The 14,388-nt window shown below is 39.9% G+C and overlaps 1 protein-coding gene across 2 annotated transcripts in view; it reads left to right on the forward strand.

Annotated features, from left to right (window-relative positions):
* Positions 1–1,260: 1,260 nt before the first annotated feature.
* LOC124163575 overlaps positions 1,261–14,388 on the forward strand; it is a 286,499-nt gene continuing 273,371 nt past the window's right edge. For both annotated transcript variants that reach the window (XM_046540564.1, XM_046540565.1), the window contains exon 1: positions 1,261–5,008. In XM_046540564.1, the coding sequence (XP_046396520.1) occupies positions 4,748–5,008 (261 nt within the window). In that variant the 5' untranslated portion in view covers positions 1,261–4,747. The remainder of the gene's footprint in view (positions 5,009–14,388) is intronic.

A 14,388-nucleotide genomic window follows, 5' to 3' on the forward strand; every position in this document is an offset into this window, starting at 1 on the left:
TACTAAATGTTGAATAAAAGTGATCGCTTGTATCGCAAAATTTTCGTTGTCAGTGGATTGACGTTGTCTTCTTAATATGTGGAGAAGGTGACCCGCAGCTAAGGTAATTTATGCCCAAGGGTATGGAAGGAAGGGTGGAGACAAACCACACATCGGCAGCAGAGACTGCTCTTACAGAAAGACACCAAGGCTGGTCTTATGCGACGGACGGAATATTGCACTTGGTTCCACAAGGTACTCAAGCAGAGATCAGCAAGTCTCTGAAAAGTCTCTACTACTGCCGGAATTTGAACCCAGATCCACTGGGTGGAAAGCCGACACTCTGGCCACCACACCAACCTAATAAGAAAAATTAGCGGAGAGTCTCGTGGGCTCAATATTTACGTGATGTGTCCGCTCGTGAATTTGAATGTATTCTTAACCGTCGCGTGACATCCACTCGAAAACTAATTCATTAGCAAAGTTTGTCGACCGCATGAAGTATTTGGGCGGGTTCAAATTTCTCTGAGAAGTTGATAGGCTTCGTTTCACCCTTGGGTTTTTGTTGCGACATCACTCGTATTGTAGAATTCTTTAGCGCTACTCTGAGTAGCATGCATTTCTCAACTGCAAAGAGGAATTCTTCATAGTTTAGTCTCTAGTAAGGCGGACGACCGGACGTAACATTCGTACTATAGGTGTAATAGAGAAAGAAATGAGGTAGCTATAGTCGCTATAGTAGCTATAAAAATTTTAAATTTTTAAATGTCCATTTTATTCTCCATCTGTACAGCCAGAAAGCCATTAAATTACGGATAAAATTTACGAATTCAATTAATTTTTATCGACGTAGAACGTATTGTTATGTACATGCCCTAAAATAAATGCCAAATACTACGAGTTGCAACGTGAAGGTTCTGTAAGTATGTAGTCCGTAACTTACTGGGCAGTGAAGAAACAGTGCCCAACGTGAGCTTTGACGCCTTGAAATGCCCTCCAGGTGATTAACGGGCACCCTTCTGTTGAATTCCTGAATCATAACTTCCCTATCGCACTCGAAGGCACTTTATTTGTACACGCGTCAATTCATTTCCGTTTTTCTCGAAGCGGGAATAAACATAAAAAGATTCCCTGGAACCTTGGACTCGAACGGTGACGACATTGACTATCCGATAGCGCTATCAAATGAGGCGAGCTGAGATAATCGAAGGTGCGTAATCGAAATAGTTAGACTCTCGCTTCGTGTCGCTCTTATCGTCTCGGCATTCTTCCCGACTCCGCCGCTCTCCAGTCCTGGCTTTCGCAACTGCTCTCGCGATCACTCGGCTCGGAGTCCGGGGACTTCGCGCCGCCGTGCGTGTGTAAGCGTCGCGCGTTCTAGGCCTCCGGGGGCCTCTGCTCAGCACTCGCTTTGAATTACGCGTTCTATTTAGATATCGGAGTGTTTCTCGAGTGTGTTGTGGTCTGGCTGCCTTGACGCGTCCCAAAGTGCTTCCATGTTGACGAGGACTACTCTTTGTGGCGAAGCTGGGCTTCGACACCGAAAGCAATTGTGATGTAGTGTCTAAAACTTTGCGCCTCGTAGGTGTGGGGGGAACTGTGGGAAGTTTTTCGAAGCCTATACGTTCAAATCAAATACATCCTCGGATGCAAGTGGTGTGCGACTTCTCCAAGGATTAACACCATACCGTCATGCTTCGAATTGGAGACCCCAACGTGACATGTGCAAGTGTAATGTGGTATTCGGCTTTACTCCTAGCCGTGAGCTCGAACTTGCGGTGTTGCTGTGAGACGGGGCCTCACATCTTATTTACATGACTACTATCTTAGGTCTCAAGAGAGATAGTAATATGAATGCAAAAGTGCTCGCATACTTAATTGTGTAATCTGACGAGGAATACGCGCTCGCTGGTGGGCTTGGTTTAATTTCCGGATGAGGGGATGAGAATCTCATTCGAGTGCGGGTATTTGACGGAATCAAAGGAGCTTCCTTCTTCATTTCACGGTGGCTTGTCGACACAATCCCCGCGAAGCAAAGCCTTCTTCTCGTTTCAGCCATTTTTCACTGATAAGGCGTCGCCCCTTATCTGATTGCGAGGATGGAATGCGTGCATTCCTTTACTCTGTCGGTCGATTCTTTTTATTTTTATATCTCGATGGGCCTGTGCGCGTAAACACAGCAGCAGTTGTTTCAAACCTTGAGTTAAGTTCAACAGCCATTCGCGCCCGCTCTTATCCCGGAAAGTGACTCGGCTTTGACAGCCTCAGTTGTGAATATCTTAGGTGAAGTGACTCCTTCATTCTTCTCCGTCAAAGCTCACGCTTCAGTGACATCATGGTGGTAAAGAACGAGACTTGGTGCCTAGCGAGTGAATTCTGAAAGTGGGGTCCTTGCTGGGATAAATCGAATGGCTCTTGTTATTATGTGTGTACGTGACGGGTGTTCTACTGCGCTTGGCGAAAGAGTTCTCTTCCCGCTCCCACCCAATTTCCTTGCGCCTCCGATGGGGTGGGCAAATCTCTTTCCGTGCGCTTGCTGCTGAAATATCGCAAGGGCACGACCGTGAAAGAGGAAGCGTAGGAGCACGAATATAAACATTGGGATATACCGCCGGAAGAGGGCGCCTGCTCTGAGTCACTGCGTGCCTAGCTTTCCACCGCTTGTACACGACATGTCTTCGAGATTACCGTAGCCTTGGAGTGCTTCTCAAGATTTGTGGTAGTAAAATCCTTGTTCACTCGGCAGAAGGGGATGGAAAATTATTTGTGAGAAGCGCATGTTCGGTGTCATGGTCATGGTGGTCATGAAGTTAATTTCCGTCTCCATGGAAAATGTTTGCATAAATTATCGTGGTTTTTAGTTCCATATTGGAGGCGTAGTGACCGCTATGGTGGGAATCTGCGTTAAAGAAAATTTTATGTGTGAGAAAAAAGTGATTAATGTGTTCATACAATTATTTTTCTTCATCTTGGGTAGCATATCTACCTACGGCAAAGGTTTTCAGTACTGTAGTGGTGGCGTTTTAGTCGCCATGTTGATAATGATGTGTGGATAAACGAACCTGATCTGCGAGAAGAACACAGGGAAGGATAAGAAACATTCTTATTAGCGGTCAAGGGGTAGATTTCCGTCGTATAAGGGAGTTTTAACATCCTCAACTACGGTAGTACCATATTGGCGGCGAAGCTATCGCTGAGGTGTAACTTAGCGTCTTTAAGATTGAACGGTTGCCGCATCACTCGTGGGCCGTGCGGCGTAGAGAATTCAGAATATATGTTCGCGGGCAGGAGAAGTCTGGCTCGTCGCCGTTGCGAGCGACGGTCGTCTTTTGTTCCGGTCGCCACCGTCGTCTTCGCATTTGAAGAAAGGATTTCTCGAGTGCGGGAGTGGGGAGGAGAAGTTGGTCGTACGGGGGGGGATGGCTGACGACGGTGGGCCCTTCATTCGCCAACTGGAGGCAAAGTGGAGCAGGAGCGACAACTGATTTGAAAAAAAAAGAAATAGGCGATCCTTTCTGTGGATCAAAGTGAAAAAAATAATGGCGAGGCACTCCATGAGATCCTCGTAGGGAATAAAAACTCGAGAATTCCACTTCCTTTCAAAGGGAAGCCGTCGGGAAAGGAATGTCAAGTGCAGATCGGTTAACGTTTTCCACTTTTTTTCGGTTAGAGAGGTCTTTGCCGTTGGCACCTAGTCCCGACCTCACTGACCTATGACTGAACTGCTTCGAGGAAACCATCACGAAGAGGAGAGGCCTCAAGGGTTTCCTCAATATACCATGAGGACCTTCTGAGTTGCGTTCTAAACAATAAGAGTTTCGATTCCGCGAATACTTAATTAAAGGGCAAACCTCTTTTGAGGGAATGAATTACAGTATTTCGTGCCGGTAATCAGCGCAAAATTATAAGTCTGCTTCATGACGTAAAATGATCATCGGTTGACCGGATCAATAGGTCTATCCGCAATCATTCTGAGAACGTTGAAAATTCACTTTTGTTTGTAATGTATGAATTATCAGGTTTAGCTAATTAAATTTTTATTACACTATCACGTGCAAAGGTGAGAAAAAACCAAAACATTAGATGATAAATTTTCTTGGCTCCCCTAATAAGTTTCCAGTACGTAAATACAACTTTCTTGCCGCTGTGAGTCACTGAATTGGGTGCGTTCAGTTAACCCTCAACCAGTTCCCAAGGAAAACCTCCAGGTGCGCCGCATAAATTATTGGTCCATGGCAGAAGGGAAATTTAAAGGTTTACTATTTATTAACTACGTAATATATTTAAAATATCCAAGATACTTTGCTGCAAACGAAATGCTATTTATGTGCTGCCATGTTTGAAAAAGTAGAAAATTCTTTAGATATAAATTCTGGCAAAAAAGATAATATCGCAAGAAGATAAAATGATTGAACATTTACAACGTTATGAACATTTGTATTCTACCCCGTAAGTCGCCTTAACATGCGTGTCTCGAAGTGTTATATGCCAGTGCAGAATTAATTGAAGCAGTAAAAGTTCATTCCACCTGATCTATATGTATATAATTTTTAGCACCCGATATTCCTAAGGCTTCCGAGTGAATTCAGCGACATAAAGGCAGAGCGGCAAATGTGTTTGAACGTGATCGAAGAACCTGTGTGGGCTCAATTCATGGGAAGAGAGGAAATGATTTACGTTCGGCGGATTCGTGCGAGTGGTGATAATTCGTGGAGGCGCAGATAAAGGCCCACTGCGGTGGATATTTCCCCGTGGCCCTTCGTCGCTCATGGAGGCCATGGAGGGCCACTCGGAGGATTTGGAGCTGCGGGGTTCGCTCTCCCGGCGGATCAAAGCGCTGCTGCCGCACAAGCATCTGCAGAAGGCGCAGTCCACGGCGGACGGGCTGCTGCAGAGGAGCCAGAGCTTCTTCGAGGAAGGGACCGGCCCTGACTCAGCCCTCACCCCTGGTCTCAAGCGGAAGATGTCGAGGTCGCAGAGCCTGAGGAACGTTGCCCTGAACATCAGCATGAGGATGCGAAAGTCAAAGGTCGGTCTCGTCTAAAAACATCTCGACAAAAATCTTCTGGAAACTCCCCCCTCGAATTTTTATTTCGACTTTATTTGCCTTCATTATTATAAGATAACAGTGGTGAGATTGATTTGATTTAGCTCTCCATTCCGCTCTCCTATCCTCTAGCCTTTTCATAGCGACGTATTAATTCCCTTTTACACCTTTTATAACCTGCCCTATGTAACTCATTCGGGGCAGTCCCTTGCCCTTCTTCCCTTCCACCTATCCTACGATTGTCTTCATCAGGGCATTATGTCTCATAATGCGGCCAACTAACATAAATCATCCTTAAGAGTTTTAGAGGACTTATCCTTTCTCCCACTCTTATTAGCACTCCCTCATTAAATACTCGGTCGATCCATGTCTTCATCACTCTGCGGCAACACCACATATCGTCTTTCAACGTCCGAGCTTCGCTCCCATAAAGAAATAAGCTCCATTGTAGTATACAGGGTGTCCCATTTATCTTGACCACCCGAAATTACTTTTTGTCCAGATGCAAATTCAAAAATGTGTCAAGCAAATGTTCATTATCCGTCCGGGGGACATTAATCAGCATGATTGCCTTCCTTGTAGCTTTGTTTGTAGATTGGTAAGCATATATTTTTTATTCGGCAATTCATTTCCTCTCCTAAAGACTTATTCAAAAATGTTGCACAGTGGACCATTAACATAAACAGAACGTTATGAAAGCATAAGAAACTCGTCCACTTACTGGAGTTAGCAGTAAAAAAATGACAAAGCAAGTCAAAATATAACACCAAAGTCACTTTGAGCCCGGGACCACAACCGCGTTCACGTCTATGGTGCCATTTAAAAAAGACATACCGCTGTTCATATCACTGTAAATAACAAAGCTACAAACATTTAGCTGCGAGTAGATTTTTCTTTTTGCCGGAAGCCCTCTCGCCTGTACTGCTAACTTCTTTCCCTTGAACATTGTAAATGCTGGAAAATTTCACGGGTTGTCGGCTAGGAGAGAAGTTTCGAGATGCGATTCCTTTCTCCTCTTCGGTTAATGCAAATGACGAGGAGCGAGGGGAACTTCGAAACGACTGTTATTACGGTCCATTATACCCAATAGATCATAATAGAAAATCCGGTTAATTCGCTGACAAAGTGCTAAATATTAATTGACGGTAATCGTTGTATTTTTATATTTATTAACCACATAAAGTATTCCTTCTCCATTTTTCCAATGAGGGCTACTTGCAAATATTCATTTTATAATATCACATAAAATTCTAACTATTGTACGCTGCCGTAACATAATTTACGAGGACATAGGATCTGAATCAAGTCATTTGCACACCTTGGTCCTTCCAGATTGGCGGGCAAAAATTTATGGCTAAGTAGTAATGTTTAAGAATGAAAACTAAGTTTGCAATTATGGCTTCTAAAATGTATTCGATATCATAAAAATATCCTGATTTTCTTTCTTCAACTCATTATTCTTGAATTGACACTAATGAAGCTGCAATTTCTTAGGCGTAGCGTAAATGAACAGTATTATAATAATTGCTGGATATAATTTTGCTCTACCCTGTTTCTACTGCTATATGTTGTGCAAGGATATGGATTTCATCATAAAAAAAGTATTTTGTGTTATATAAGGCTTTATTTGTCGAGTTTTTTTTATAGAATGGAAATATCATTATCCCACCTGTAAAAGCTTTAGGGTCGTAATTCATTTATTACTCTTCAATATGAGATAAATATTTCGCTGCAAACGCTATGGAATAGGCTTTCCAGACGATTGCCTATCAAGAACATATTAAGGTCAGCGGATTTTCTTGTGGCCTCTGTTTTTGTCCTCCATTCTACCGCTTTTATTATCATATTTTACACTCTGATGAAGGCATTGTGGTCAACGGTTGGTACTTTAGCCATAATGAACGCTTTGACGTCAGTAGAATAGGTGCAAAAGTATATGTGTACTCTTAATAAGCACTGGTTTATAGTTGCCCATAATATCATTAAAAATAGATAACAGTTTTTCTCTGCAGCAATATTTTGTATAAAACCGTAAAAATTTATTCATAATGTGTCAGGGCTAATTTACTAGCATAGTTCGTGGTCGCTTGCATTATCTGAAGTGGTTAGTTTAAGAAACTAGTTTTGTTTTTTCTGCTTTAAGTGGCTCTATGACCTGTGGTTGCATCTCTACCTATGCTTAAGATATCTCCTTTTTCATTTTTGGTTTTAACTTTCTTCGTATAAAGAGAGTTTGTTTTGGGCTTAATATGGTTGAATTACAACATATTATTGAATTTACTGGAAACTCTTCTCACACACTTTTTCATTCCTCCCGAAAATTGGTCAATTATTTCTCCAGCAAACCCCCTCCCCTCCTCCCACTCTCCTTTCCCCTCACTTTCTTCCCCTCCGGAATATTTGAGCGAGATGTTTTGAGAAGAAGTCTTATTAACATAACGCAAAATCTTTAGTATTTGTGGAAAAATGCCGGTAACTTTTAATTTACCTACTCTTTGTATAAGTTTTCCAACGCGGAAACCACCAATCAGCGGAGTATTTTTCTTCTCCTGCGGCTGTGTGGTTATCTCTCCCGTAATTTTCCGTCTTGGTGAAAAATGTCAACAGCTCTGTCTAAGGTGTGAGATTCCATGGTAACGCAAATGGAGAAATATTGGATTTTCCATCTCTCCTTCCTCCGTTTCAACGAGCGACTCCCTCATCTTCTCCACGGATCCAAGAATTCAAATGCCATTCCGTTCACGATTGCCGGTTGACATACATTTTTCCCAGGTTTGAGCTGTATCTTCTCTCAGCTTCTTCGGATTGGTCACTTCTTACTTTTAGGAGTCTTTCCCTCGTATTGTCAGGAATCATCTGGTATATATTTTATCTCAATGAGAATTTATTATACATATTTAAAAGGTATTTTTTAATATATTTAAATGTCAAACCTATTTCTCGGGTTCTTATCCGTACGAAACTTGATTTGTACTCATTTTGTATGGGTACTTTTTTATCTTCAAATAAGCCGTTGGAAGGGAGTTTGAATCAGGTGGGAAAAGTATATGGATTTAGGTTGTACATGCAATCGAAGTATGAGTTTAACAAATATAAACATTTAAATAATAAGTTAATCATTATGAGATGGCATTAGTGATATCGAAAATGAAACATGGTGATATCAGCACGATTGATTGTAAGCGAAATTTTGAACAGGTTATTGTTATCTTCAGTGAAATATCTTCTCTTTTAATCAAGAGTTTATTCCAAAACAGATGAGCTTCCTGAGGCTGTTCATTGTGGTTTCATCATCAATATGAGTTCTTTATCTCGAAATATTATCTTTATTGACTTATAGTTTCATCACTTTCCGTTGTTTTTATCCCTCCGCATGCCGCTGCTGGTATCGCATCAGTCATGTGAGCTTTCCGATCGGAGAAGATTCACGGGCTCATCTCGCCTTCACATACTTTGGCTTTTGATGTTCTTACGTGAAGCCTGGCTAAATTTGGAAAGTGAATTTCACGTTTTGAATTGACATAAAAAAATTCCGCTTACAATGGATTTGACCATTTAAAATTTTCATTTTTCCTGCATTATATTCTCCTTTCTCAAAAACTATAAGTTTTTTTAATTTCCTCTTCCTTAACGGGAGAATTTTATTTATAAAAATGAAATTTATCTTGACTATCAACTCTTCTCGACAATCGATAAGTGGGAAAATCAAAAATTATCTTTTTAGTCTATTAATTCGCTACGACATCCACAGGCTTGGTTTTTGACGAAAACTAGGATGGGGAGACACAAAGGGAGATGGGTGGGATGGGAACATCAGTACCTTTCGTTTAGATGATGAGAGGGAAGCTCTGCGGAGTTTTCTCTTAGAGTCGGCCAATGGTGCGATAAATCCCTTTTATTTCTATGTGACTAATAATTCAATAGACTCGTATTTTCACTTTGAGTTTGTTTCCATATTTTGCAAATTATGTTCAGCATTTGATCGGTTTCTGATGCCAACGGAGCACTAAAGGAATTAGGGATCATGATTGTTTACCAATTTAAATTACATCCCATCATTTTCGACTTGTTCCGCGAAATATTAATTGGAAATTTTGGAGAGGAGAGATCACGTGCTCCCTTTTAAAAATCCGTTGAGGCGGGTATGTGGGTGCGATGCGGATGTCAGTGCAGTCAGGCTCAGGGATAACCCCCGTGATGAATACGCTCACTAGAATTCTGATTTTCAATCTCGGTCCATCGCAATTTCTTTTCCGACCCCAATATATTCCGGTGCATCGTGTACATGACATTTTGAGCTTTTTCGAATTGGAATTCGTCGGGGCTTGATCGTGTCATCTCTATCGGTACAAGTTTACTTTAATATTTTTTTAGATTTGTGTACTCGCGGCGTTGTATCCACGCATTCGCAGTTTTCAAATATCACGACTGAAATCTCCAAAGCAATTGCAGCGTGAAATAAATCTATGAGAACCTTATCCTGATCTATTTTTAACTCCTCAAATTAACTCTAGAGGCATGGTGTGTTTGGTATTTTATTTATCACGTGGTCGTGCTCTTTCTAATGCCACTTCTGTTTGGGAAACAAGTTTTCAATTTGTTATTCCAAATTGCCTATCCCATGCTATTCCTTGTAAGTCGAGGTCTTTTTGGACTTACGGGATGAATGGGCATCGTTTTCCGGTCTTCCATGAATATTTTCCATGTTTACTGATTCAAAAACTTTTGATGATGAAAAACTCAAACATTTCGTATGTTCAGTGGGAGTTTGGATTTAAAAACTATGTCCACTGTCACAGGAAAACTTGAAATTGAATTTTCAAGTAATGAAATACCTAAATTACTGTTACGCGAGGATAATTTAGTTCTTCTTAGTAATTCTGTTACTATAATCACCAATGCGGTAGAAAACGATAGATTCGACTTTTACTGGGCGAAAATTCATGCAGAATGAACTTAAAAAGCCTTTCTAAATTTCTACTGAATTTTTTAATGGCACTCAGAATTTTTTATTGTACCAATAAAAATCTTTGTTTATTTTCATTCACCAGTAGTCTTTCGTCAGTATTCTGTTATTTGTACTAAATAATAACAATTTATCTACTACAAATCACAAATATAAATTTTTATTGCAAATATAAAGAAGCGATAAAATTAATAAATACATAGTTTCATGCTATTACACTAAGTCCTAAGAACTTATAGGTACTTTATTAGGTATTAACCATTTCATTGTTGATTAAAAAAATACATATTTTAAAAAATTACCTGTTATCTTGAAGTGTTGGCAAAAAACTTGTCAGACGTTAGTCGTAAGATGTAGCACCTACTATTATGGGTATGCAGAAGCAAGGTATAAAATGGTATATGTCGGAAGATGTAACAAAAATATTTCTAAAATACTTAGTTTGAGTGACGAAGAGAAGTCTTCCACTAAAGAAAATGGAAATTGGACGTGAAGTGAACACACATAAATATAACGTATGCTACTTTCAACCTTTTTTTTTAAAGATTCTTCTCTTATTTTTTCTACTCTTTTTCTAGCCTTTAGAGCATTATAACCCATATAGACTTTAGAACAGTATCTTTATAATTTTAAACTCTTTTTTTAAATTTTGCTTATTTAAAAAATATTTTACTTGGGCCAACGTTACCCTTGAAAATGAGTTACTTTGGCCCAAGGCGACTTCATCCACTTAAAAGCATTGTAAGAATAACAAAGACCAAAGAAAGTATTGGATTCAAGAGGAAATTAATATATTTTATTTAAAACACATTAAAGAGGCGTTTTAAGCTTAAAAAAATTGTTTTAAAGAAAAAATATTAAAATAAGACTGTTGTTTTATTTTTATTTTTTACCTAAGTACTTATTTTAAAAGTAATCGAATTACATTATCCACAATTTTAAATCCTTTTCGATGTAAATATAATTCAAATACGTAGCTTAACCTGTGACCCCAACTGCCGCGGCATATTGCTTACTGCTAGTTTTGTTTCATTTTAATATATTTAAGATATGCCGACACAGTTATGTAATGATATTTTTGTGTATGTTTTCATACTTTTATTCAGTTGTTTTGCCAGCTTTGGAACTACTTTGACTTAGAGAGAAGAACAATACATGCATTAAAAGGATTTATAATGGAGGAAGACAAGGTTTTCAAAAGTACAACCTACTTTGTCCCAGAAATAAGCTGAGTCAAAGCAGGTTTTAATTTTGATGTTGCTAGACCTGTTGCTATCATGAAATTATCACATAAAAACCTTATTAGTGTTTAAAGATATTAATAATAAAAGTAAATAAATGTAATTAATAAAAAAGTAATAATTTCAACTCTACTAATGTCTTAACTATTGAATTGTGCTCATAAACACTTACCAGATTTGTAGCAGATATAGAGCTGCTTTCACAAACAAAAGTTTATGAGCACAGAAAAACAAGGGCTTTGTACAAGAAAAATAAAACCACCAGTGCCGATCCAAGTGGTGAACAATTAAATGCTTGGAATACATCACTAAAAGCTTGATGCTGCAGGTTAAGGGAAACTGCTGGAATCAGAATCAGCCTAAGAAAACCACGTTTACGGTATCATTGTGATTCTCTTTCACGTTCCACCCTGATCGACCGAAGTCTCCAACGTTGACGAATAATCCCTATGACAAAGGGTTGGATCCTCTTGTGGAATGTCAATGCTCGCCTTCTGATAAGTTTAAGCTCCTGCGCTACGCGTTAGGATAAGACATTTATGTTTACTCTTCAGTTTGATCGATTCTGAGTCACCACTTATTGAGTGTATTATACGCAGAATTGTATCAGAATGAACAATCGCACAATAAAGTGTCTCGTCATTGGCTGAGCAATCGCGCATCACTTGACATTATCGCTCCCGCATTCTTGGAAGCGGTCTCAATGAACTTTCGGTCTAATATTTGACCATGTATGTATGTGTGAAATTTCGAAGTCTTCCGCGTGAACGACGGTATTATGTACACGAATTGCCATGAGAAAAAATTTCCTGCATTGGGAATCGAACCACTGACGTTTGATGAAGGATTTGGTGCTTTCCCGGCGAATCTTGTTGAGAATTCGCCCTGAAGACGATGGCAGAGAAGGCCATCGAAATTGGTTGGCAGCAATGTCCATCCTGACCCGGCTGATCTCCCGAGAAGACATCATCAACACTGACGTTTGGCTCTCTGGTCCACTGCGCAGACCATACTTTTTATAGTTTCTCGGTAAATGTTATTGTAATACAGGAACATGGATAGCGAAGTGGTCTGTGCAGTGACTCGGTAAGCCAAAGTTTCATGTTTCGCCTCCTAGTCTAGGGGAATTTTTTCTGATGGTAATTCATGTATATATTTGCCTGTGTTTCTTGAAACGATGAAAAATTTAACGCTTTCACGGTGGGTGGTTAGAATCAGTGGCTCAGCGAGGGGGGGAGGGGTTTGGGTTTAAAACCCCTCCCCCCCTCGCTCCCAGTGCTCAGAGAAATTTTTACGTTAAACCAATTTCTTTATTGGATTGATATAACTAATAGAATAGTGTAAGGATTAATCAAATATCCCTCAGAAAGCCCTAAAACTCATCATTTGAACCGCTTATCTTAAACTTCCACAATTTATTAATCTCGAACCTATCGCTTATCCTGGTGGGTATCAGTGGCGCCGACTCCATGGGGCCTGAGGGGGCCCGGGCCCCCTCAAAGATTCGTTTGGGGGGGCGGAGCCCCCTCAATAATTCAAGAAAATAATTAAGTAATATAATGCTTTGTGAAATCACAAAAATATATTGGTGATTTTTATTTCCCATGTTTAACAATAGTTACCTTTTAAAATAAATTCAACAACGTGTGCTGAAACAAATAATTATTAGGTTAAGCAGGTTAACCCATTATAACCCAATGTTGCTTCAAAGTAACGTCAAAAATGTATAAATTTTCAGCTCTTTTTAGGAAATATCTAAACTACGTATTATTTTGGGGTGTAAATTTTGATGACGAAATATTTATCTGCCTCAATAATTATGATAGAGTGCAAAATTTTCATCTATTCAGAATAAAAAATCTTGAAATTTGATTTCTACCTTAAGCAGCTCTGGGTTATAAAGGGTTAACTGAATCAAGTGGTGTGAATCATGGTAGTGTTTAGGTGCTGCGACACACTTTGAATTTAACCTCTTCCCGGGGCAAGACCTCCGATATGGGCCCCCCCAATATTTTTTATAAGTCGGCGCCCCTGGTGGGTATTCCATACCCCCACATTCCCCGGTATTAGTTGCACCTAAACACCCCCCCAGCTTTAATTCCTAGGTGCGCCCCTTGTTAGAAAGTATTCTTCTCGAGTATTACACGGTCATATGGTCCACGTTGATGACATTTGGCTGGAATACTTTTTTAGCATCCTCATGGCTCAAGTGAGAAACCGCAGATCTCTCTTTCCGGGTATTTATACTATTCTGCATCAACTGGGTAGATGTGGCAAAGCTAGGTGGTTCCGAAGAGTATTGGGCCCAGCTCACCAAGTAGGCAGTTGAGATCCGCCTCGACAACAAGAACATCTACAGGGACCACGTCCTGGCTCATAGCAATATTTGGAACACAATAATAAAAAAATGACTGAAATGATTGGTCGAGACAATACTAATCAATGACGACCCAATTGATGCAGATTCGTATAAATACGTATTCACCCAAAATGATAGAACTGCGGCACCTTACCTCAGCTCTGAGGATGCTAGGAAAGATTTCAACGAAAGGTCGCAGTGGGCTGAAATCGAAAAAAGCTGGACAGAACCTCAAAAACGATTTTTTTGAGTGCGGAATTTGGAACTTTACACGGTTGTTGCCAATACTTTAGTGCATGTTTGGACGCAAACCGTTTTTCACAGCTTAATTGTTTAAACAAATTATTTGGCCTCAAAGTTGAATAAATTTCGCAAAAATTGCCCGCATTGAATTTTTTTTCGAAATTCAGCATGTTAAAACTAATGCCACACCTTCTGTAGTTTTTCAATAGAAACAAACATTTAAAATGTTATCATGTAGTTTATTATTGTTAATTCTTGACAACTTTCACGACTCAGTTGTATTATTTGTGGCCGATACGATACAAAATGGCAAACCCTGTCTTTCGTCGAAATTTTGTGTTCATGTAGGATTATAAAAGAGGATCACCGAATTACCTCGAGATATTTACACCACATATACTAAAAAATATACAGAGTATGATACCAAAACAGGAATTGCGACCACCTGCGACGCCGGAATTGACATCGATTTTTCGAACGTGCGGCACAGTTCGCAGCTCGCTGTTGGCCACGGCGAATATCGTGCTCGACAGATGTTGGACTTTGAATCTTT

This window comes from Ischnura elegans, chromosome 8, assembly GCF_921293095.1.
Source record: "Ischnura elegans chromosome 8, ioIscEleg1.1, whole genome shotgun sequence".
Lineage (NCBI taxonomy): Eukaryota > Metazoa > Arthropoda > Insecta > Odonata > Coenagrionidae > Ischnura > Ischnura elegans.